This window comes from Talpa europaea, assembly GCF_964194135.1.
Source record: "Talpa europaea genome assembly, chromosome: 3".
Classification (NCBI taxonomy): Eukaryota; Metazoa; Chordata; class Mammalia; order Eulipotyphla; family Talpidae; genus Talpa; species Talpa europaea.
This window is the reverse complement of record NC_140069.1, coordinates 87,474,545-87,500,709: the sequence shown is the minus strand read 5'-3', so window position 1 is coordinate 87,500,709 and position 26,165 is coordinate 87,474,545. Positions and strand designations below refer to the sequence as shown.

Below are 26,165 nucleotides of genomic sequence, written 5' to 3'. Positions count from 1 at the left end.
GTGCCTTGGTGAGTCGAGGAACACACTTATTCTTCCCCCACCCAATCTGCTCAAGCTCTAGTCCACACCTACAGGGAGGCTACAGGAGGCCACAGTGAACTTGGTCTTTTTTTTATGCATAGAAGAACTGGGATGAAAGCCAGAGGCATAGGGGTGGGGTGTGGCAGGGGCATGCGTGGATTCATCAGAGACAGAGAGGGGAGCAGAACAGGCAGATTTTGCTGAAACACACTGCTAAGAGGAGCAGCAGGCAAGACAGACAGGAGAGGTCTGCTACGCTATATGTGGGTTAGCACTCTGGCAGGGGAGCGAACTCAGGCCACAGTGGTGATAACACAGACTTAACTCCTAGACCACCAAGGAAAACCCTGAACTTGGTTTCTTTAGTGGCTTGTTCTGGACCATGATAGGGCATATCTCACTCATAGGCTTTTGGGCACAGGCTTCTAGACTGCGGGCTTCCCAGAGACTGGGGTATAAACACCCCTCCTCCCATTAGCACACAACCTCTGGCCTGTGCTCAAAAATAAACTGCAAGCAATGGCACCTGTCTAGCTACAGTGAAGGGGAAAACACACCACAGCCAGGCATACCAAACACAGACTTTTCGGTAGAGGACTTCAGGACATCAGGCTTCAGAAAGATTGAAGACACTCCCACCCCGCCCTCCTCTGGCATCTCTGGAACAGCTTCCAGAGTTTGTGGTCAGAAGCTACAAGTAACCACTGGGAACTGAGCCTGTGAACAAAGGGTTTCTGGGTTGCTATGAGCCAGGGTGGGGTGTCAGGATTGGTATCTTCCTCCCCCCACCCAGTGTGCTCTCTTGGGCTCCCCCTGAACCTCCCAACTTGCTATGACTGGAGAATACAGAATTCCAGGTGAGAATGGTCACAATGGTCAGACCAAACAACAACAATAACAACAAAACCCCCACAACGCAAGGCAAATTGAGAACTTGAGACCTAATGGGAACATGTCACCACAAGGAGGGAACAACTCTCTAGAATCCAACTACAAAGATATGGAAGACCTCATCTTCCTAGCAGACAGAAAGCTCAAATGCCATGACAATGAAATTTAAAGAACTGGAAGTAATTGTAGAAAAACAAATGAATGACTTGAGCAATACAATTAATAAACAGAAATTAGAAATTCAAGATTTAGAAAACAAAGTATGGCAGTTGCAAGATTGAAAAAGATCTAGGAGCTAAAAAATTCTGCCGAGAGCTATGGACCAAATTGAGGACCAAACTAGTGACCTTGAAGAGCATAGTACACAAAAGACCCAGGTGGAAAAAAAGAAATACAAAGAAAAAAATAATGAAGAATCACTCCTAGCCATATCCAACTCCACTGGAGATAAAGGCTCCCTACTGATCACAGGAAGGTTGAGTGGGTTGTTATGTTGAGCCACTAGACCCATAAGGTCCACTAGAGCCTGGCTCCCTTGCCCCTAGAATATGGTCCTAAGACACATAATTCTTAGAAAGAGAGTACAGTATTCTTCCTAGAGGAAATAATGACTCACAAAAAAAAAATATAGATGCTGATACGTGTAGGATTCTCTTAGCAAAGCCTCTTGGGGTGAAACTCACCAACCTACAAGCTGACCCATGTACATAATGCCCTCTCTTTAAATTCAGTGGCAGTCAAAGTTTCCCAGATATTTGAAGAAAGCCTTCAGCATGAAAGGGAAGGAAGAAGGGAGAAAAAAATATTTGTGAACCCATAGGGAAAAAGAGACAATGCAAAATAATCTTGGCTACATGCCAGTTTGGAGCTATGGCTATTGGTGAGGAATTCTGAGTTATCCAGAACAGAGTACAAAAGAACAGAAATTAAAGCTTCCTTAGATGAAGAGGGGAGTTTGAAGATACCAGCTTTGTGAGAGAATGACCTCAAATGAAAAAAGATAGGAATCTAATAGGAGGATGCTGCTATCCAGGACCTAGAAGGTTATTTAATGATAAAAAAGAACATTTGATTACTGTAATGGAGAAATAACCGAGGACCTTGACCGTAGTTAAAGGTAATCAGGGAATCAAAAAATGACTTTGAAATCAACCTATTACAAAGTGAGCAAAAGATCTGAAAGGCACTCAGCAGAGATTATGACACATGAAAAGATGTCCAACACCATCAGCTATTAATTAGGGAACTGCAAAATAAAGCCACAATAAAATGCCCACTTGAATAGCTAAAGACAAAGCAAAGCAAAAACAAAAACTACCAAGTGCTGGTAAGAATGTGGATATATGTAAAAACTAATCACCATCTATTGTTAGTGGAAATGTAAAACATTCCAGTAAAAATTTCTTAGCATCTTCCAAAGGTAAACATACACTTACCATACTACCTAGCAATCCCACCACTAGGCATTTACCCCAGAAAATAATGACCTCACAACGATCTGTACAAAAATGTGCTTATAGCAACTTTACTCACAATCATTAAAACCTAGAAAACTCAAATGCCTCTCAACTGTTAAGTGAATACATCCATACAATGGAACTCTACTCAGCAATAAAAGCAACAAACACCTAACACATGAAACAATATGGATGAACTATTTAAATGAAAGGAACTCCACTCAAAAAGCTACCTACAGTATCGTTTCATTTATAGGAGATTCTGAAAAGGCTAAAGTACAGGGAAAGAAAGATTAATGTTTGCCAGGAGTTGGGTTGGGTGATGACACTGCTTTCTACAAATGGGGATGAGGGAATTTTTGGGTGTGATGAGATTGTTCCTCATCTTAATTGTAGTAGTGGTTACACAACTGTATGACTTGTCAAGACACACAGAACTGCACACTCAAAGCATGAATTTTACTTACATAAATCATAACTTTCAAAAATGAAGGAAAAATGAAGATTCCAACTTGAGTGACAAAGCTAAAGTTAATATAAAAGCTTGGCTGGGCAGCTGACAAGCCCAAAAGGAAATTAGAGCAGATTCTGCCTCAGCATATAAGTGTAAGGGAGCAGAAATACAGAATTAATAAGGCCATAGCGGTGGGGTCTTTTTGTTGCTCACTGGTATTTCATTGTAGGAATGTAGCAGGTTATCCATTTGCCAGCTGAGAGATATTTGGGTTGTTTCCAGGTTTTGACAATTATAATAAAATCTCTATACACATTCATGTGGCTACTGAAAGATCTGTGCAGAAAAGTCAGGGATTGATATTTCCAAAATGCAAATCTGATCATGTTACTCCCCTTATTGAAATTCTTTCCTGGTTCCTTATTACGTACAGAAGTGATTCTGCAGCTCCACTTAAGATTCTGATTTAACCGATCATTAGATGGTCCTCAAGTATCAGTTTTTTTAAAAACTTTTTGTGTGATTTTATTATTTTTTAGGACAAATCTTTATTTCTATTAAAAAAACAGCATTATTCACAAAAATATTTTATAGGCTCTATGAAAAATATAGTGGTTACCAGAGAGGGAAGAGGAAGTCAGGTGAAGGGCAAGGATGATCACCTGCATTCGGTGGGGGGTGAGGTGAGGTTTATACACACATCGATGTAAAATATACCCCCAAATTTATAGAGTATTAAATAAAATTTCAAAAGAGCATTATTGAGATAAAATTTATATACCATTCAATTCATTATTAAAGTGTACATTTAATGGGCTTTGGTATATTCCATTGCTTTTTTAAACTGTGATAAATATAGATATATAACATTTATCATATTAAACATGAAATTCAGTAGAATTAATTATATTCACAATCTTTCACAACCATTACCACTTCCTCACTCCTTTCTGATTTTAATAAATATCCAATTCTGCATCACTAAGGCTGAGTGCCATAACAAATTCCCAAAGCCTTTCACAAGAAAGCCTCACCCTACTTTCCAGATGCAACTCTTATCACTTCCTGCCCTGCATGCTCTTGGATCCAGACACAGTGAATCATCTTTAACCTTTTACAACTGTTTACCTTTGCATATTGTTACTTCATCGCTTCAAAATACTACCCCCATCACTTCTGATAAAACCCCATGCCTAGACTCAACTATTATTTTTAATGCAATATTTTTTTCTAAACTCTGAACTTATTTGATTGTTCCTTCTGTGAACTACAGCAAGCACCCTTTATAAACTTTTATTGGAGTGCTTGATCCTGAAAATTTCTTGTTTTTGTTCCTCCCACTAGAAAGGATTCACTCTCCCTTTCTTTTCCCATGGGGAACACTCAATGGAAAACTTGCAGTGTGAAAATACGAAAACCATGAGGCCTGGAGGATTGCCAAGAAAAGTCAACTGATTCACATCAGACATTGACATGTGAGAAGCAAACTTTTGCTGATTTAGAGAATTCAGAGACCGTTTGTTTTCGCAACATAGACTAGCCTAGCCTGACTGATGCATTTGTGAAGGATTTGTTAACCATTTTCATCAGTTGTTCTTCTGAAATATCACTAAAGGGGGAATGTGGAACTCTGTGTGAAAGAGATTCTAGTTTTGAAAAGAGCTTGATTTTAGAGGAGCCTAGGAAAGATGCAGATGTCAAGGAAAGACTTTGAGCAGAAGTTGTTCTCCCGGGAAGCGAGACCGGGGCTAAAATAAGGGGAATAAGAAATAACATATTGAGCATATCTAGGGGCACAGAAAACAAACAGCCTACTAAAACCTTTGTAATAAGACTTTTCATGACTTCTAGAATTAAATATAATCAAATGCAACATTTCAAATTGCAAACTAATATCTTCCCAAAATGATAGTCTGGAAAAAAAAAAAAAACCTGCACAGATGTTCCATTTGTTAATTTGATTTTACTAACTAGATACATTTTTGAAGGCACTGCCGAATGAACAGGTTTTGTCCATTGTTAGTATAATCAGGAAGTTATCTTGGCTCAACAGTGCTCTGAAGGATGAAATGTGTTCTCCTTTATAATCTGCAGTTCTGATTACGTCTATTTTTCTGCCTGAGGTGCAAAAAATGCAAATAAGAACTGAAGTTCTGTGTTCTGATTTTTTACATCATCACCACTAAAAAATCCAAAATATCTTCTTTTGACTCTCACTAAAAATGTGGTCTAAGTCGCACAATGCAGAATATTCTGTTGCCCCATCTTCCATTACATACCAACCAATTAGTGTCTCACATTAAAAAACAAAACAAAATGCACCTATCTATCCTAGAAAAACATGTATAAATCAAACATACCTAACCAAAAATGAATTATTGAAAGGACAAAAATATATGTTAAAAATTCTCATATAGTCTGGGATCTGTTTTAAGATAATTTGTTGAGAGAGGGAAAATATATAACCAAGCATGGTAAAATCTTAATAATTGTTGAATCTCATTAATGAGCACATTATACTCTTCTCTCCACTTGCATATATATCTGAAATTGTCGGCAATAAATGGCAGAGGGATAATATGCTTACAGATAAAATACCTTCAAACATATGCACACATTTAAGGACAAAGCTTAAAGAATTAGTTTCCTTAATCACAGAATTTAATTATGTAAATCAAAAATTAATAATGATGTTTTGCAGGTAACAGTCTTAATTTTTTTCTTCAGAACTCTCTCACATGTTATTTCATCATGGAGCACAAAATGACAGATTTCTGGGATGGTTATTACATCTTTCTTATTATTACATAATGTTTAATAAGCCTTTCTCATTGTCTTGAAATCTGATTAGCCACAGAGTTCATTTATCTTTAAAAGCAATAATAATCTTGCGTCACCTTTAAGATTAGACTCAACATTAAAAATGATAATGGTTGGAACTGACATGCATCATGGAGATCCACATTTCCTGATCCTTAATTATCAACAAGGAAGGTCATCACATTAAGGTTTACATATACAAGAGATTTGATTATTATTTTCTGGAATACTTGTCTACTGTTTGTGGCTTTAAACATGTAAATAGTGTTTTCTTTACCCCACTAACAGTATCAATACAGGTAATGCATATCTTATTTTCCAGAGTGAGATATTTAACATGCTGTAGGTGCAAATGAAAGACATAAACTAAGTGACAAAAGTGAACCTTTCAAACGTTAATGTGATGTTGGCTGTGTTATTATGAGCCTAATGACTTCAAGTGCACACAAGAACACATAGGTGTCATGCTGGGAAACCAATGATCTAGTTCTCATCTTGACTGCAGGCAGAGAATATCTCATTAAAGCTATAAATTTCATGAGTCTGTTCCCAAATTTAAAAGCCTTAAGGAAAATGGCTTTCATGGTTCAACAGTTTTAAAGGGTAGTTCTACTTGGCTTTATAACCAGGAAATTAATAGTTTTTCTCAAACAAATCAGGATTATGCCATTGTTGCATGTTTTCATGCTGTTGCCGTTAGCGCTTAACTTCCTTTCTAGATAACAAAACCATGAACTCCACATTGAATTCACCATGGGGAGACATTTATTACTTCCTATGATTGGATGGGGATGAAATTTGCTCACTCATGGTTACATAAAATTGTTTCTTGAGGTAATGTGAAATGGAATTTCTAATCAACCTTCACTATTTAGAGTGAGTCTTATTTAGTTTCCTATCACTAAATGCAAGTTGTACTAGTCCTGTATGGTATTAGTATCCAACCAATAAAAATGTGTGCAAGTTTTGGGTACCGAAGGCATTGGGGAAATATCAAAGCAATTAATTGAAATTATTTCTTCTTTCTCAAAGGAATTTGGAATAAATTTTTACACAGTCACAAGAGACACATTTGTAGTAAATATTCTCCTTTTATCTTCTTTTGAATACATTCAATTTAAAGACCAACAGTTTTGTTGCATCTGGAAAAAAACAAGACAACCACTACAGTGGACACAATGGTATACAATACTTCCGAATTCCCTGACAGTCAAGGATTAAACACTAATTTTATGAATCACACCACAGAGCATAGTGTGACAAGTGATTTCTTAAAGAATAACCATCAAGAAGTATTTTTACTAAAAAAAGCTACACAGGGGCCTTCCTGGTGGCGCAGCGGGTTGAGCGCAGCGCTGTGAAGCTGTCTGCAGCCTTTGTAGCAGGGTTCGATTCCCGGCCAGCTAGGGAGAAACCCACATAGCGTGACAGACCTCTCCTGCCTCACCCGCTGCTCCCCGCAGCAGTGTCTTTGGTCTGTCTGCCTGTTCTGCTCCCCTCTCTCTCTGGTGAATTCTCTCACCTTCCCGACCCTCTGCCCTGTACCCCTGTTCTTGTATGAATAAATAAATCTTTAAAAAAAAAGCTACATGGGATCTGAGCCTCCCTTGTGGCACAAGGGGTTAGGACATAGCACTATGAAGCTGTTAGCAGCCACAGCAGCATGAGTTCCATCCCCAGCCAGGGAGCTAAGCCACATGGCGCAGCAGACTTCTCCTGTCTTGCCCGCTGCTCCCCTCAGCAGCGTATTTCAGTCATTCTGCCTGTTCTGTTCTCCACTCTGTCTCTGGTGAATCCTCTCACAGACCCCCCCTGCACCTCTGGTTTACACCCCAGCTCTTGTATGCATAAATAAATACATCTTTAATAAAAAACCCACATTATTTCAACATATTATTAGAATATTGATACACTTTTTTTATACCAAGTCTCCAAAATCTGTTTTTTTTTTTACACGCAGAGCATATCTTGAATCAGATTAGTCATATTTCAGGTGCTTAACAGCCACATATGGCAAGTTATTGCCATAATAAACAAGTTACATACATTTTGTGAGTATTCAGTGGTAATTCACTGTGGTTTTAATTTGCATTTTCCTGATAGATATGATGGTGAGTATATTTTCATGTTTATTGGCCAGTTGTATATCTTCTTTTGTATAATGTCCATTCCAATGTCCAGCAACAGGTAAAGGATACACAAATTGTAACAATCATAAAATTAAAAAGTACTCAGCAATAAAAAAAAACCCTACTGATTAATGCAATAACCTGGAAGAAGCTCAAAGTATTGTGCTGAATGAACAAATTTCACACAAAAGAATAGTTATGATTTGGGCCTCCCCTGGTGGCACAGCAGTTGAGCGCTGGGCTGCGAGGCTGCCCGCAGCCTCTGCAGTGCCGGTTCATTCCCCGGCCGCCAGCAAGGGTACCCCCCACCAAAAAAAAAAAAAAAAAAAAAAAGAATAGTTATGATTTAATTTATATGAAGTTTTAGAACAGGCAAACTAATCAAGAAGGCAAGCAGATCAGTGGATATAGGAATGTATAAGCGATGGGAAAACTGCATGAGAGAACTTTTTGGAGTGATGGTTAATGCTTTATATCTAGATCAGGGTGATTATGTATGTGTGTATCTGTGTGTCTATTTGTCAACAAAATTATTTTATTTTATTTTTTATTTATTTATTTTTTTTTTAAGATTTATATTTTTATTTATTTATACAAGCACTGGGTACAGTCAGAATCACGGGAGGGTGAGAGAATTCACCAGAGCCAGAGCGGGGAGCAGAGCAGGCAGAAGGACCGAAGCACACTGCTGAGGGGAGCAGCGGGCGGCAGGAGAGGTCTGCGCGCCATGTGGGACCCTCCTCTGGTGGCCGGGGAGCAGCCGGGGATCGAACCGGCGCTGCAGAGGCCGCGGGCAGCTTCTCAACCCAGCGCTCAACCGCTGCGCCACCAGGGAAGCCCAACAAAATTATTTTATTACACAATTTATAATGTTGTTTTATTGTATGTGAATTATACTGTAATAAAACTGATTTAGAGAGAAAATCAACACATTAATGGCACCTGTTATTCAATTTGAAGGTACAGTGCAAAGTAAAACTGTGGGAGCCCGTCTCCAAAAAGCATTAAGAATTTCAAGACAGTGACAGCAGAGGGAGTTTTTCTGTTATTGAATCTCCAGTGACAGAATAGTGCAAATCATATAGATCCCAATAAAGTTCTGTTGAATGATTTTAACAACTTGGGCAATTTAGTGCTTAGCAATTTCCTTTGAGAACAGCCTAACAACTCTTCCTACTTCTGCTGTTCTTCTGTAAAGCAGCAGAAGGAGCAAACTCCTGAGAATCATTTTTAATAAATGATGTTCGTCAGCCTGAATAAAAGTTGTTTTATTTTCTTTGAAGATATGAAGAAACATAGTCCAATAACATGAACAGAATATAATTAGATTGAGTGGATGGGGAATTATACAGTATCATGAAGTATAAAGGAAATTTTGCCCTTAGTAAAATTTTGCCCTGTTAATTACAGGTTAGTTTAGTGTTAAACCTACTACGGGTCAGGAAGTGAGCTAAATAATGGTGATAGAGATAAACAAAACACGCACATATAATCATGCAATGGCTTTTCCTGTTTAAAAATCACTTTTTAGATCATATCCCAATTATTGTTTGTAAGGACCCCAAATTGCCATAGATATTTCATTGGGACTTTGTTCAAGCTTTAGTGTTCCTTAACCTAACCCAGAATTGTAATAATGGAGGCATTTGAACTTACTTAATGTGTCATGGTCTGAATAGGTTCCCTCGAAGCCTTCCCCCACCTGCCACTGTATTCAGATATTGGAACTCTAACCCTGCATCCCCAGTATGATTGTATTTAGAATAAGGAAATAATTATGGTTAAATGACATCATTAATGTTGGACCTTGATCCAATAGTATTAGAGTCCTTATAACAGACACAATTAAAAAGCCTGCATGCTCACTTTCAACATGCACGCACAGATTATGTGAAGACAAAGTAAAATGACCATCTATGAGGCAGGAATAATCCTCACTAGAAACCAAAACCTGGTAGAACTTAATCTAGGGCTTCTTGTCTCCAGAAATTTAAAACAACAACAAAAAAATTTTAATCAGTAGGGATTGCTGTTTTTTGTTTTAAAGATTTATTTATTCGTGCATACAATAACCGGGGTACAGGCCAGAGGTGGGGGAGGGTGAGAGGATTCACCAGAGACAGAGTGGGGAGCAGAACAGGCAGACTGGCTGAAACACTCTGTTGAGGAGAGCAGTGGGCGAGACAGTAAAGATCTGCCACACTATGTGGGAATCTCTCCAGCCGGCCAGGATAGAACCTGAGCAGTAGAGGTTGCGGGCAGCTTCACAGCACTGTGCTCAACTGCTTGGGCCATCAGGGAGGCCCTAAAACAAAATCTTTTGATGTTTAAACCCAAATGCCCCAAAATAGTTGACTGGATCAACAACATGTGGTACATACACACAATGGACTACTATTCAGCAATCAAAAAAAACTAATGGCATTTGCAGCAACATGCATGGAGCTAGAAGGGATTATGATCAGTGAAATAAGTCAGAAGGAAAAAGAAAAATAATGGATGGTTTCACTTATAGGAGGAATATAGGGAACCCAAATAAGGGATCAGGGAAAAAAACAATAACAATTAAAAAAACACAACAAAACAAAAATAAACAGACAACTATCAATCAGGGACATTCTGTGAGTCGGGGGGTGTGGGGAGAGGAGCAAAATGAGGATGGGAACAGTACTATGGTGATGGTGCATGGGTGAATTGGTGGTGGAAATTTTATGGGACTACACCTGAGAAAAGAAAGCAAATACCGTAAAAAAAAAAAAAGTGAACAATGATGTAAAATATATATAAATCAATTAAATATAAAATAAATAAATGTCTTAGCAAAAAACAATTTTTTGTGTAAGGCAGTTAGCCTATTTATTATTGGCAGTCTGATTTAACACTATTCTATATAACATATATATTATATGCATAACTTTATTCAAATAAAGTGGGGAATTCTGTTATGGTTACCTGAACAAATACCATATTTAATATATTACACTTAATGTAAAAATATCTAAAATACACAATTTGATTCAGATAAAGAATCTAAATCATAGTCACATAATGTGGGCAACCTTGTAGCATTATAACAAGACTTATGAATGCACAAAACCTAAAGTCTTAATTATTCACATGGCAAATTTTCCATAAAGAATTTTTGTAGCAATTCTACTCTGTCCTACAAAAAGGGGTATTTTAGAAAAAAAGAAAAAAATTTCAAATTAGTGCTTTAAATGGCTAATGGTATGTCACATATAAATAATTAAAATGCCTGCAGGGCAGATGTCACTGTGCATCATAACTTACTTTAGAAATGAGAGTATCGGGCAATACGATGATTGCAGACTAATAAAACAGCCAAAAAGTTTTTGAAAGGTCAGAGAAGCAATATGATGCTCTATACCTGTTATTCCATTAGATCTCAATGTAAAAAAACGAAGCAGATCAAATGGTAGTGAAAATTGTTTCACTTACATCACTCAAGTGAAAGTCTTCAAAATGAATTAAAGTGTGGCTAAGAAGAGAAGCAACTGAAGAAGAGATAGCAGGTGAATAATGGAATGCTAACAAAGAAGACTGCATGTCTTGGGGGGGAATATAGTGAAGTTAAATAGGTAAGGTATTAATAGGTAGTACACAAAGATTAAGTGTGATATTCCAGGGTGAAACTGCTTCTATTTGAAGTTTTGTTCTGCCAGTTACAAGCTACATGTAACCTTAGTTAATTAATTTCCCTTAATCTCACATTGATCATTGGTAAAATAGGAAAGTATAGTAACTCCCTTATATGTTATAGGGATGATTAGTGGCATAATGCATACTAAGCACTTTGCAGAGTACTGTAATATAATAAACAAAATAAATGCTAGCAATATTATCATGTATTATTGCTTCAATAAAAAAAGTAACACTAAATGTAATTGGTGACACTAAGAGAATTCCAAGTGAAAATATGTATTTTTAAAAAGACCAATGTCTATTTCAAAAGTAGTAAAAATGAGGAAAAAGTCAAATTTTTGTTTTTGCTTACTGCAAAGTCTGTTTACAGACTCTGACCTGCTTTTCTTTTGCCTAAAGCCTTTGCTCCAAAATTCATTGAGGGTGTCCAATCTGTGGACAGATTTCTTGATATCCATCGTTACATTATTTCAGGCTATGTGTCAATGAATTTCTATCTGCCTACTTGCGGGTTTTCCCATTTCAGCCCACTGTAATCACAGCTGCCAGCACAGCCCAGTGTCATACCTTTATTGAGTTTGTCAGATGCATGTGATAAAACTATGGCTCTAGGGCAAGTACAATTCTGTTCTCTAAGGGAAGAAGTTGTAAGCTGACATTCTTTTATAAGCCTTCCAAAGTTCTAACTCTCATTTTAAAGAAACTGCTTAAATAATCAAAGACATCCGCCAACAATATTTAGCTCTGCACAAAGATTCATTGCTCCTGTTGCAGTTGGCAAATGATAGCTTGAGAATCAGAATCAGGAAGAATAAAATGACTGGTCACTGAGAATTCTGTTAAATAGGGATCAACAGAAAATCCTAAGCCCAAGAAACATAGATGACAATTGCTCTTGAAATATCTGGGGAAGTATGTAGGGCCCAGGACATAGTAGGTTCTTAGTACATATTTTAGGAATTAAAAATCATGGCAGTACTTCTGCTACAGATAACGTTAAATTATCATTTCCTTTCAGTCTTTACCTGCAATCCTAGAGCACTGTATTACATGATACATACATGGATGAAATAAGAAAATGGCATTCATCTTCCGGCACTGTTTTCATGTGCAAGAATTTCCTGTTCATTTTGGAACTATGTTGTATTTTTTTATTTTAGCAATTAGGAATCCTGTTCATGCCCTTGAAGAAACAATAGAGGTTAGTAAGGGTGAGGGAAAAAAAACAACTTTCAATGTTTTCTTTCAGATCATCAAACTGTGTTAACACTTGTTCTAAAGAGAAGGTCTGTCTCTATTCTCAAATTTCAGTTAAGGATTTTTCTCCTTTTAAAAATATTTTAAGTCTAATTTTTAAAGATTTAATTGCTCTAAAAAAATACAAATTCCAAATGCAAGCTCCTATTTCATTTCAACGACTTTATTGAGAACATTGTGCAAATTAGATTTTACAATTTAACATTTTACAATTAGAAATTTTATCTGCTACTACATAAGTTGCAAACTTTTCAAAACACTACAGAAAATCCTTTATTTCTTTGGATTTTTCTGTTCCATGCTGAGCTCCTGAGATATAATTTTTCTTTCAGCTTCATTTTCATCTTCCTGTGAAATAAATTTTAGAAAACATTAAAATATAAACTTTAGGGCATTTTATCAGCTGTATTTAATACATTTTAACTGTTTTTCTGAAGAATTATTAACTAGTGATTCAAGTAATCCTAGGGAAATGGCTATAAACACAAATGGTAAAATTATATAACATTTAAATATTTATAGTGGGTGCTGTTTTATACTGCACATTGACTAAAATTTTCTGGTTTTGAAAGTAAGTTATTTTACCAATAACCTAAAAATTACTTTTGAAAACATTATCTGCTAAAAATAGTATCCTTTTTAGGGGGTGAATCAGCTATTTTTACTTTACTGTGATATAAAACAATAAATTTAACCTCTGAGACACTTTATGTGCCTCTATATGGCATTTTTGTCTCATCTAGCATACTTTCTTGACAGGTCTGCCAAATTTCCAATTACTTCTACCACCATATGTTATCTGAAAATCATTCAGCTCTAAAATAGGAAACATGGGCACATCAGGCTATAGAATACTTACAATATTCTAAGTTTCGATTCTAAGTGGTGGCCTCATAATTCACAGCAGGTTCCTGTGGAACATGGTGAATAAATGAAGTGACATCATAATGTCTGCTTCCATAGGAATGAAGTGCATCTTGTGTTCAATATTAAATGGTGACCTCGAGAGTATAAATAATGAGAGTCTGGAAAAACATTTCATCTTATAACTTGTAACCCATCTCATCATATATGTTCCTTCAACAATACCCAAATACAAAGCAGTTTGTTCTCCTAATATTTCTGATATACCAAGTAAAATATTTCATATTTATTAATTGGAGTAAAAAACATTGTCCCTTTACTGAGTTAATTAAAGTATGAAAAGCAATTAAGTATCCCAAGACATCACCCTGCATTTCGGTATCTTATAGAACCAAATTCAATACAAGCAAATAAATAATTTACTTGACTTTATTAAGTAAATGCCAGTCAAAAGGGCACATTTCTGTCTCACTTAATGAAAGTGGAGAAAGTTTCCCTTTATATATTTTATCTCTAACTTCAACAGCATCTGAGACTAGACTTTGTAAATACCAGACAAACTAGAGAATCTATTAATATTATAAACCAAACTGAATCATTATAGATATGTGGGATACAAGGGGTGGGATTATGAATATTATTTTGGCAGTGTAATCTTAATATATTTTTCTAAGCCTAGTAGCCATTGCATGGTTTTTTCTAGTTAATCTCTACTGACTAGAGATACTAGATACTATGTCTAATTCTAGAGAATTCATTAATGAACAAGTAACTTCCACCTTCACACAAGAGTTCCTTGACAATGCTTTTTAATTACCTTAGTAAAAACCAAATCCTATTCTACACTTTCCACTGTCTTTTTCATGTAGATACTGACAATAAGTTAAGTCAGCAGATAAGAAACCATGAAGTTTTTGTTAGGTAACAGAATTTGTCTGTATATTCCTCAAGGTAGGGCTTTTTTCTTCTTTATCTTAAATTCCTATTGTCTAACAGAGCACATTTAGTATATAGTCAGAGTCCATTCAAAGTTTTTTGAACTTGTGGAACAGTGGAATAAAAAAATAAAAGAGGTCAGCTTAAAGTAATGTGAAATTTGAAAAAGCGTCACGTTAAAGATAAATGGTTAAAGGTGAAAGAGTCAAGGAAAAGAATGGAGGTTTTATCATGTGGATAGTCTACCAAGTTTTGATACCAACAAGACTTATGATGTAATAAGTTTGGTTATCAATTTCTCCATGGCACCTTTTAATGCTACTCAAGTCAAAATAGAAATATAAAGGCTTAAAAATGACCCCGAGGACTAAAAATTAATATTTTACCTTCACATTTAATATTTCTAATACTAGTTTTTTTGGTTTGGAATTTTTCTTGGTAACATAGTTCTGTGTATCTCTTGTAATTTTCCTCCTGTTCAGGACAGATTTAAAGCTATTCCACATTTTTCAATATGATGAGAATATATCATAAATATCTTGCCTTTCTATGCTTTAAAAATCACTTGTATAAGTACAAGATCCAATTTTCTTCCTTTGTACAAGGATAGCTATGAAGTAGATGTATAAAAGGATTATGAAGGGGAGGGAAAAGGAATTTAATCCTGTTGAGATTATAACATCATCATTACTATTGTATAACATCAATTACCATAACAGCAATACAGTTCATCATTATAAAAAGAAGCGTTAAAATTAGACACATTTCCAGAAAGAATATTAGAGGTTTTTTTGGGGGTTTGGGGGGTAGGGAAATACTAGTCTGTTTTTTCACTGCAAGTCAATTTATAAAGAACTGGATATGTAGATCAAGATTAAGAAAGCATGGTGGTGGTAATTTCACAGGGACTATAACTGAGATGAGAAAGCATACATTGTAAAAAAAAAACAAAAGAAGAACAATGCAAAAAATATATTAAAAAATAAATCAAATTTAAAAAGACCCCCCCAAAAAAAGATTAAGAAAGTATTAAAATAGTTCAGACAGCAAATCATCAACTATTGACTGATAATGAATGAAATGGTAAAGAAAGCAAGCTTTTGCTGAAGTATTTCTTTACTCCTGGATTTTAAAAGCAAACAAAAATATCTTCTGATAGATGGCAGGATTTTGTCACTGCTTGCTGAGATAAGACATCTGTGTTTTTCCCAATGAAAGAAGACCCCTGCTACACGGATCATTTTCTTAGTGACAGACCTGACATGTTTGACATTTGTTTCATGAAGTGTTCTGAAGAAGCTAGAAAGAAAATGTACCCTTTGGGGTTACTGGAAAGTAGACAGGTTTACCTCTTTTTTTTTTTTAAAGATTTATTTATTTATGCATACAAGAGCCGGGGTACAGGCCAGAGATACGGGACACGGGGGTGGGGTGTGTGTGTGTGAGGATTCACCAGAGACAGAGTGGGGAACTGAACAGGCAGAATGACCAAAATACACTGCTGAGGGGAGCAGCGGGCGAGACAGGAGAGGTCTGCTGTGCCATGCGCAGGCCGGGAATCAAACTCATACTCAGAGGCTGTGAATTGCTTCATAGTGTGGTGCTTAACCCCTTCCATCACCAGGGAGACCGACAGGTTTACCTCCTAATGTTTAGGCTTGTTAACTCATATGCCAGAAAACATTGATAGTAAAAACTTGCAGATCTAATGTAGAATTTTAAGAATGCATACTCATATAACAATTACACTAATCACTAAATGTGTTTCCTGAACCCCCCCTTTTTAAAATATTTATTTATGTATATAAGAACTGGGGTACAGGCCAGAGGTGCAGGGGGTGAGAGGATTCACCAAAGACAGAGTGGGAAACAGAACAGGCAGGCAGACTGACTGAAATACACTGTGGAGGGGAGCAGAGGGCCAGACAGGAGCGGTCTACTGCGCCATGTGGGTAGCTCCCTGGACAACTTGGGGATCAAACTCGTGCTGCAGAGGCTGTGGATAGCTTCATAGTGCTATGCTTAACCCCTTGGGACACCAGGAAGGCCCTTCCTTAGCCTTTTTGCTATTCTTATTTTACACTGATAGCATTATCATGGTGAAAAGAATGATTAATTTCTAAGCACACATGGACTATGTAATGAAAGTCTAATGTTCCAGGTGGCAATGAGTTATTCTAAGAGAACTAAGTAAAAACACTGCAATCTTAAACTAAATTTTACCACAGAATACAACTTGCAAGATTTTGTTTAAATTCTATTTAGCTTGTACCATCAATTGGGAATAGAAGTGTTTTTTACTTTTCCTTACTTACAAATTTGACTTAGTACTCTATACAATTTCAAATAATTGATGCCAATTATGGAAACTATCCATCCTGCTTTTCCTTTCTCTTAGGGGAGAAAATTCCAAAGAGAGGTAAATTATTTTAGCACTGGAATTTCTATTTGAACTCAAATTATAGTCTCTGAGTATAGCTGATTATAGATTGTCAGGCGTTAATTTCTTTTAAAGGTAGGATTATACAAAGGGACAACCTTCCCCTTTCTTTATATCTTTAAAGATGATTTTAAGAATACTTTCAAGTGGAGAAACCTGTCAAACACCAGCTTACCCAAGTGATCAAGGTTATTAACACCACCAATACATACTAACATTAACTCTTAGGTATTCTATACTAAGAAGGGCACATCAACTGGTGTGTAGCATAGTATCAATCTCAATAATGCATAACCTCAATCTAATCATGAGAAACATCAGATGAATACTCTATAAAATAACTGAACAGAAGTTTTCAAAGTGGCAAGAACATGAAAGATAAGACAAAGCTTGGGCTATCAGATTGGGGAGAACTAGGGGATGCTGACCATATGCAATGGGCAACCCTGGACCATGCAAAGGACAAATAGGGAGAAAATGGACAAAGTTTTCATATGGTCTATGCAGCAGTTAAAAGGATTGTTTCGATGTTAATAGCCTGATTTTGGTAATTCACTATAGTTATAGAAGATGGTAATACTGCAAGGAAGAGGAACAAATGGGAATTATTTGTACTATTTTTGCAACTTATCATGAAACAAAATTATTCAGTATAAAAAGATTGAAAAACAAAATAAAAATGGTTACTTAATAAAAGTTTTCCAAATTCAAAGTATTAAAGGCAAAGATTTTTTTGTGGAAAAAAATTCAAGGCACCTGTAACCCCTACACCAAAATACACAGATAAAATAGTCTGCTGCCCATTTAAAATTCCTTTCTAGAGTACTGCAAATGTTCATAATGGTGCTGTCATTTTTATTTCCTTATCAATGATTTCATGTATTTTTTTTTCTTTTCTTCTCGGAACATGGATTACTTTCACAATCAGAAAATACACTTTCCTTTGCTAAGTCCTGTCCTAATCTAACCACTTCCAGAAATAAGAATGATGGGGATATGTTTACAAAGTGAATGAGGTCCGCAGTTTTAACTTTACTGAATTTGCTATTCATAGCAACAAAACACTGGTGTAGCAGTAAAACATAGTGAAAAGGTGTGGCTAATGTTTTATTTTCTTTAGATTTTAAGTATTCTTTTAACTAATAAGGAAGTTGTTGTAATTGGATGCAGATAAACAGTAAAAAATATCTATATGCTTTTAATAATGTTCCTTTATAAAATGTTAGGGAAAAAAAAAGTAGATAAACTTAACCTGTTCTATTAATTATGGAACAAGGGCAGAAAATCAGCATATAATATATGGTTCCAATTTGTGGTCAAAAATGTCTTTCTTTACTCATTTAAAACTTACACCAATTATAACTCTCAACAGCAGTTAGGATTGTGCTTTTAATACAGAAAATATGCTAGTGCTGCACAAAGAGGAAAAAAATGTATCTTAATAACTGGAAAAATACTGATGATAATGAAAATGTTTTAGGCAAAATGAGCATGCTGCATGCTTCAGACTAAAATTAATTAGAGTTTTTAACACTTTACAATTCCACCATAATTCTTTAAATGGTGCATTTACTTCATAGTAATAAACACTTGGATCATTAAGTAAAGTGCAAAATGTGTGTGATGTGCAACATTTAACAACCTTTGGCCCTTTTTTCTGTACTTCTGCATTCAGTTTTCCAAAGCATTGAATAAGCAATTGAAGACCACAATTAAATTTCCTGACTTTGCATATTTGAGATTCTTATTCATTTAATACAAATGGCAACTAATCTACTATTTCACAACTGAATTCCAACTGTAGTGGGCCATGATTGATACTGAAATGAACTTAGGAGACAAGCTTAATTAAATTTACTGTAAAAAACATAAGCTTTTTCCTATGACAGAAATTGCATATTTTATTATAAAATCTAGCACTGTATTTCAAAATTATGGTAGTTTGGGAGGCTCTTAGTAAACCTAGCTCAAATACATGTTATTAAATAGAGCTTATTTTGTAAATGTTTACCTTTTCTCAGTGATTAAAAAAAAAAAAAAGATAGTACCCAAAGAAATCCCTTATTTAAAATCACAAACTCATATCTTTTAATAGCAACTAAGGGAGAGAAAAAGATAATCACAAATTTATAATTTCATGTAAGCACATACATGAATAAATTCCATTTTACTTGTACAAACATTTCTCTAATCCGTGATTCTGGAGCAGATCTAGTGGACTAGGTTTGCTTTCCTAAACTTTTAGCAACTCCTATCACTTTTTTACTTCTTTGCAGTGGGATTTTTTTTTTAAAGATTTAGTTATTTATACAAGAGCTGGGGTACAGGCCAGAGATGCAGGGGGGTGAGAGGACTCACCAGAGACAAAGTGGGAAGCAGAACAGGCAGATGGACCAAAGACACTGCTGAGGGGAGCAGTGGGGGAGACAGGAGAGGTCTGCCATGCCATGTGGGTATCTCCCTGGCTGGCTGGAATTGAACCCATGCCGCAGAGGTTGCAGACAGCTTCACAGCACGGCGCTCAACCCACTGTGCCACCAGGGAGGCCCCTGCAGTGGTTTTGATAGCATGGAAATAGGGCAGTTAAAAATAAGATTTTGGATTTCCCATGTATGATATGAAATCCAGATGGAATTTCTATGGGAAGGACCTAGGAAGAAAGGTCGTTAAGTATTAGCATAGCCGCTCTGGGGATACTTATTCATAGTAAAGGAAATGAAGGTCAGTGAGTAGAAGGTAAGAACCTGAAAAATAAATAAAGGAAATAAAATGAAGGATAAATGTTAAGTGTGAGATGGGGTAAACTCTTAATGAGCAGAAACCTAATTCTATGAGCTCATGTATTCCCAAAAACATGAAAAAAGCACAACTTTCATAATATGAGTTTTTAGATACGTAAGATATGATACTAACTTACTCTGGGAATAAGAATATTAAAATATTTTCTTCTGAGAGAAAAGTTCTTGGAAGATGAGTATGTTTGATAACCTCTGAGGAACTTATGGTCTTAAAGATAGAAAATTCTCCCTCTTCAGAGTTCTAAATGAAACAGGGGATGCTGGATTGGATTCTGGACCAGAAAAAGGATATTGGTAGCAAAATTGGCAAAATCCAAAATAAATTTATAGTTCACTTAATAGACTGTATTAAGGCTTAGGTGTGATAAGTGTTCTATGTTTATATATTAGATGTAAATATAAAAAGAAGTTGGATTCCTCTGAAAACTACATATAAATTTTTGTATGCTGGGTACTTTTCCTATAACTTTTAATTCTTTTAAAATCTGAAGTTATCCTCACACAAAAGTAAAAGCAGGGAAGCAAACAAATTATCTTTGTTAGGTGATTAGGCTTCAAGTACTATGAAGTTTCTTGCCAAATTAGCATGCAGACATGATCATAATTATGAATAATGGGGTCGTGGCATTTCCATGTATTGATAGCTTATAATATAAGCAACATTTATTGCTGCTAGTAAAATCACAGTCATTCAGTAATACCTAGTGATAAATAAATAAGAAAGTAAATCAGGCATATAAATGTGATAGAGAAAAAAATGTAGTATTCTACAGAGTTGGGTTAGGACATCAAAATAATATAGCTGGGGCCTCCCTGGTGGCAAGGGGTTAATTCACAGCACTATGAAGCTATGCTGCAGTCACTGCAGCACGAGTTCAATCCCTGGCCAGGGAGGTGACCCACATGGTACAGCAGACCTCTCCTGTCTAGCCCACTGCTCCCTTCAGTAATGTATTTCAGTGGATCTGCCTGTTCTGCTCCCCACTGTCTCTGGTGAATCTTCTCATCCCCGCACCTCTGGCCTGTACCCCAGTATTTGTATGCATAAATAAACAAATCTTTAAAAAAAACAACAAAATAATATTGCCTCCTTCAAGCCCAAATATTAGTATTGTGAATCTTTAAAACTCTACTTCTCAATGTAACTTACACTATTCTTTTATTAAAATAAACTCAACATCAAAGACTACATCTTTTAGAAATATGCATAGAAAGTGGATTTTAAAAACATTATTCCCAAGTGACCAGATTTAGTTGCTTCAAATATCTATTTCAAGTTGAATGCTGTTTTCTCTAGAATGAACCCATTAATCTTCATAGTTTTATTGGAAATTAATAGCTCATTAGATGTCCAAATAACATATTTCCTACAGCACATTAATTTTTCATGGATGAAAAAAAAGTTGATTTTGCTTCAAGAAAAATTAAAAATACTATTTTAGAAAATTCCACACAAGAAAATTCTCCAATAGTGCTACTTTATAGTCAGTATTTAAAAAAAGCAACACCTCTATGTCTTGAACTTTGCATTAAGAAAAAAGTTAAATGTTTTAAAAACCACTTGCTTTAAACAGCTATCATAATGAAACCATCCATTGGTACATTTTAAAAAAAAGATTTATTCTTATTCATTTGCATACAAGAACTGGGGTATAGGCCAGAGGTGCAGGGGGTGAGAAGATTCACTAGAGACAGAGTGGGGAGCAGAACAGATGGATCTACTGAAATATACTGCTGAGGGGAACAGTGGGTGAGACAGGACATTTCTGCTGTACCATATGAATCAGCTTCCTGACCTTGGATCAAACTCATGCTGCAGTGGCTGGCTATAGTTGATAGCCCTGAGACTTAACCCCTGTGCCCACCCCATTGATACATTCTTAAATGATTCAAAAAGGAGACTATTTGGAAAGTACCAAGTCATTTATAAAGCTTTCCTGAAATACATTGACTTCACCAATTTTTTTTATAACCAAGTAATTCTTCTTTAAGTACACAGTATTTTTCAATATGCCACATTCTAGGTTATAGGACATTAGCAAAATATTACATCTTAAAATGCTCTATTGGAAAAAAAGATATCCAGATTGCTGAATAAGCCATCTATGTATCCTTCCCTGGTTATCAACTATGGGTCAGGTATAGTGCTAGGTGCTCAAAAAGAAAACAAAACTAACAAACTGTTATATGTAAGACAGATACAGTTTCTGCATTATGGAGCATGTAATCCATGATTTAAATAATTATTTAGTCAACTAACTATATAACTCCAACCATGATATGTTTAATGAAAGAAAAGCACAGTGTCTTAAAGACCTAAACATTTCAGGGATGTCCTTCCATCAGCACCAAAATAACAAATACATTTGAGATCTGAAAGATAAGAATCAGTAGGCCGGGCAATGAATGTGGGGATGGATTTTCAGGGAGAAACAGTAAGTTCATTATGTCAAGTGAAGTCCAGTGAAAAAGAGGAATGAGGATAACATGGAACGGTATAAAAGACTGGTTCTAGCATTTTCTGGTTTTAGCTTTACACAATGGCCCTGGATGGTTACTTTATTTGTTCTGTTTCTTCTATGCAATTGCATATACAGAGAAGGAAATTGGACTTTGTGGTCAGTGGCTAGCAAACTTAGATTCAAATCCTAACTGTGATGCACATACTATCCAAAGCTAAGCAACTTTGAGGAAAAAAAAAATCACCATTCTGACCTCATTTTGCACCTCTTCTATACAATGGTAATACTAATGGTATAAAATGAAATAATACATGCAAACTCTAATACATATCCAGGCCCACAGAAAGTACAAAAAAGCTTTATTTCTGCCTTCTCCCATGTTTAACTTTATGACAGATTTTATTTTATTTCACCAGAGATAGAGTGGGGAGCAGAAAAGAGAGATCCACTGAAATACACTGCTGAACGGAGCAGCGGGCTAGACAAGAGAGGACTGCTGTGCCATGTGGGTCACCTCCCTGGCCGGAGATCGAACTCGTGTTGCAGTGGCTGTGCATAGCTTCCTAGTACTGAGACTTAACTCCTTGTGCCACCAGGGAGGCCCTTTACACAGATTTTAATCATCAATGGCCTACTGATATACAAGAAGGGAGTGGAGATCCTCTTGCAAAAATAGAGCTTTCTGAATAACCGTCACTAGAATATTAAACAGAACCCAATTCCATACATCTCTTCAATTTATTGACTTTGCAATTTCAACTTGATTTTATTGTCAGCTCAAACAAAAAACAAGTCAGGTGAATGATTACTCACAAGGATATTCACTCATAAGTGGTACTACTAAGAAGTGAAATACTAATAATTCTTCAAAATTACAACATAGGCCTCTGATTAGCAACTTTGATTGAAGTTGACTCCTACACTTACCCTACAGTCTATATGATGCTGCAAGTAAAGATGAATGGAAATTAATGGTTTTTTTCCCCCCTGACTTAATGACCTTATTGTTACAGTCCAACTGACATAATATCTTGGAATCTAGGTAGGTCTACTATCAGATATAGTTCCTACACAGTTGACTTAAGACCCTTTAGGCATACTGCTGTTTCCAACAAAATAGGTCATGATCTTGCATTCTTTGATTTTTGGAAATAGTGAACCTTGGAATTGCAAGAGAAATTAAAAGTAATTTACCTCCCAATGTTTAAGCTTTGTTTTACTGTTACATATGTGTATATATACAATATTATAATGGCCAATATTTTAAGTTGGGGAGATCTTCATAAATACAAGGTAAATATAATTACTCCTTACTATAAATATAATATTATTTGAACAAATAGCCCATGCCAAAGGAATAAAGCTTAAATGCAAAGTAAGTTCCATTAAAAAAACCTGGTTAAATCTATTACCTCTTTTCAAATGTGTTTGACTATCACTGTGGACTGTATTAGAGACATTAACTGACTCCAGATAAGACAGATGAGGCCTAGTGGGAAACATCTGTGAATATATACTTCTCTCTAAACAAAACAAAACTGTCTATAACTCAAATCATATACAGTCTTATAAATCGTGTTACCACAATCAAAAAAAGAATAAAAGACAGGGATCACTTCCACTGGTTTGCTGAAGAATCCTTATCAACAAAACACTGATATCACCCCTAGTTTTGAGTGTTTTTCATATAATTTCTTGCTTTTATTTTGCTTAATGCTGACCTTAGAACTCTGTTGCTCTTTAATAATCTTATCTGGAGATGGCTCAGAAGTTCTCAAATTCTACCCATGTCATAACAAATCTCTAGTTTATATCTTCAGCCCTAATGATATAGATACCGTACTTTAAACTCATATATCCAACTGCTAGTTGAGGTCTCCACTTAATTTTTAATGGGCACCTCAAGTGTACGTGGTACAAAGTTAAATTCTTGATTCCCCTCACAATGAAAACCCATATCTCTCTTGGTCTGCGATTCACCCAATGCTCAAATCCAAACTCTAGGGGTCATTCTTTAATTCCTTTCTTTTTCTTACACCCCACTGCCAATTTCTGTTGGCTCTAGTTCCAAAAGTTTCTAAAATATATCTAAGTGCTTTCCATTTCCATTGGTATCGTCTTAGTCCAAGCCATCCTGTTTCTTGCCTGGATTACTACAATAGCTTCCAAGCAGTCATTGAGCTTCCAGTTTACACTTGTACTTGTTCTTCATGTAGCAAAAGTGATTGCTGCTAAGACATAGATGACATTACATTCCACCCTTGCTTGAAAACCTCCAATGGGATCATGTTTGGGGTAAAATCCAAACTTCTGCCATTGTCTATAAAGTCCTATATCATCTGGCCGCTCCCACATTTCTGGCCTTATTCTGTACAGCTCTCCAACTACTCACTTGGCTCCAAAGATGCTGGTCTTCTCTCTCATTTCTGAACAACTGGTTCTTGCTGATTCTTCTGCCTCTGATTTTGGATGCCTAGCTTTTCTTTTTATACATTCCCAGTCAATGATTAATTCTCTGATTTCATGTCAATGATTAATTCTCTGATTTCATGTATGAAACCAGTCCTTTCTCCACAACTCATATTATTCCTCAAAACACTTAGGAGAATGAAACATCCTTATTTGTTTATCTACATGCTGTTTCCTTCTGTAGACTGTGAGGTACATGAAAACAGGTTTTCTATTTTGGTTATTTAACACAGTATCCTTAGAAGCTAGTGCCATTCCCATTATACTGTAGTTTATCAATGAGCATTTCCTGAGTATATGAATGCATTCCTTATTAATACAGGTGCACATAAACAAGTAACAGTATTGACTTTTTGAATATTTACTAAATACCAAGTACTTATATGCATTATCTATAATCTTCAAAAATTCCAGGCAAGATAAGTATTATTATCCCCATTTCCCATGGAGAAAACTGAAGATTAGAAACTTTAAGGAATTATCTTTGGCCATATAAAGATATCAGAGAAGCTGGGATTCAAATTCAGCTCTAATTCCAAAGATCTGTCTTTCAAATATACCATTAAATAATAAAAATGCTCATGATCAGGCCTCCCTGGTGGCACAAGGGGTTAAACACCACACTATGAAGCAATCCGCAGCCTCTGCAGCATGAGTTCGATCCTCTGCAGCACGAGTTCGATTCCCGGCCAGCCAGAGAGCAACCCACATGGTGAAGCAGACCTCTCCTGTCGGGCCCGCTGCTCCCCTCAATAGTGTATTTCAGTCAGTCTGCCTGTTCTGTTCCCCACTCTTGTCTCTGGTGAATCCTCTCACCCCCTGCATCTCTGGCCTGTACCCCAGCTCTTGTATTGCATAAATAAATAAACCTTTAAAAAAAAAAAGAAAAAGGCTCATGATCAATAAATTTAAAAAGCTTCAAACAATTTCTCAAAAGCATTCAATTTTACCCAGTGGATACTGACCACATTACTCAGTTAAACAAAAAGATCCTAAGTATAATCTTGCAGAACTGATGGAAAAGCAATCTTCAAATTCAAAACAGTTAAAAAATTCTACTACCTAAAGATTATTTATAGAAATTTTGATAAATATTATCAACTGACTTTTCATTTTTCCCAAGCATTCTGACAATTTGCTGTGTTACAATTCCTAAAGCTCATGAAGATACAGACATATCTGAAGACAAAAAGATATTGGGAAAATGTCATAAGGATGTATCTAGCAACATAAAACTCTGCCATTACCTTGGGATGATTGCTCTTATGCCTTCAAATAAACTAATGTAAAGAGAATTTATTATCAAGGCACATGACTTTCTCACATAACCTTCTTTGACAGTTACTAACACTAAAGTTTGTCTGTAAGAAAGAGCAAATAGACTTCTATTTGTAAGAATAAGAGTCATGAGCTCTAGAAGTAGGTCCATAAGAGACTCTTGTTGAGACTTCACACTTGAAGGTCTTAAAAAATATTCTATTATTAAATTGAATATGAAATTCTG

General features: G+C 35.9%; 1 protein-coding gene across 1 annotated transcript in view; it reads right to left on the bottom strand.

Annotated features, from left to right (window-relative positions):
* Positions 1-12,965: 12,965 nt before the first annotated feature.
* Positions 12,966-26,165, bottom strand: part of PHF14 (PHD finger protein 14) — a gene marked incomplete at both ends in the record, with an annotated part of 164,381 nt that continues 151,181 nt past the window's right edge. The window contains one exon of the mRNA XM_084230926.1: positions 12,966-13,040. Coding sequence (XP_084087052.1) covers positions 12,966-13,040 — 75 coding nt within the window. The remainder of the gene's footprint in view (positions 13,041-26,165) is intronic.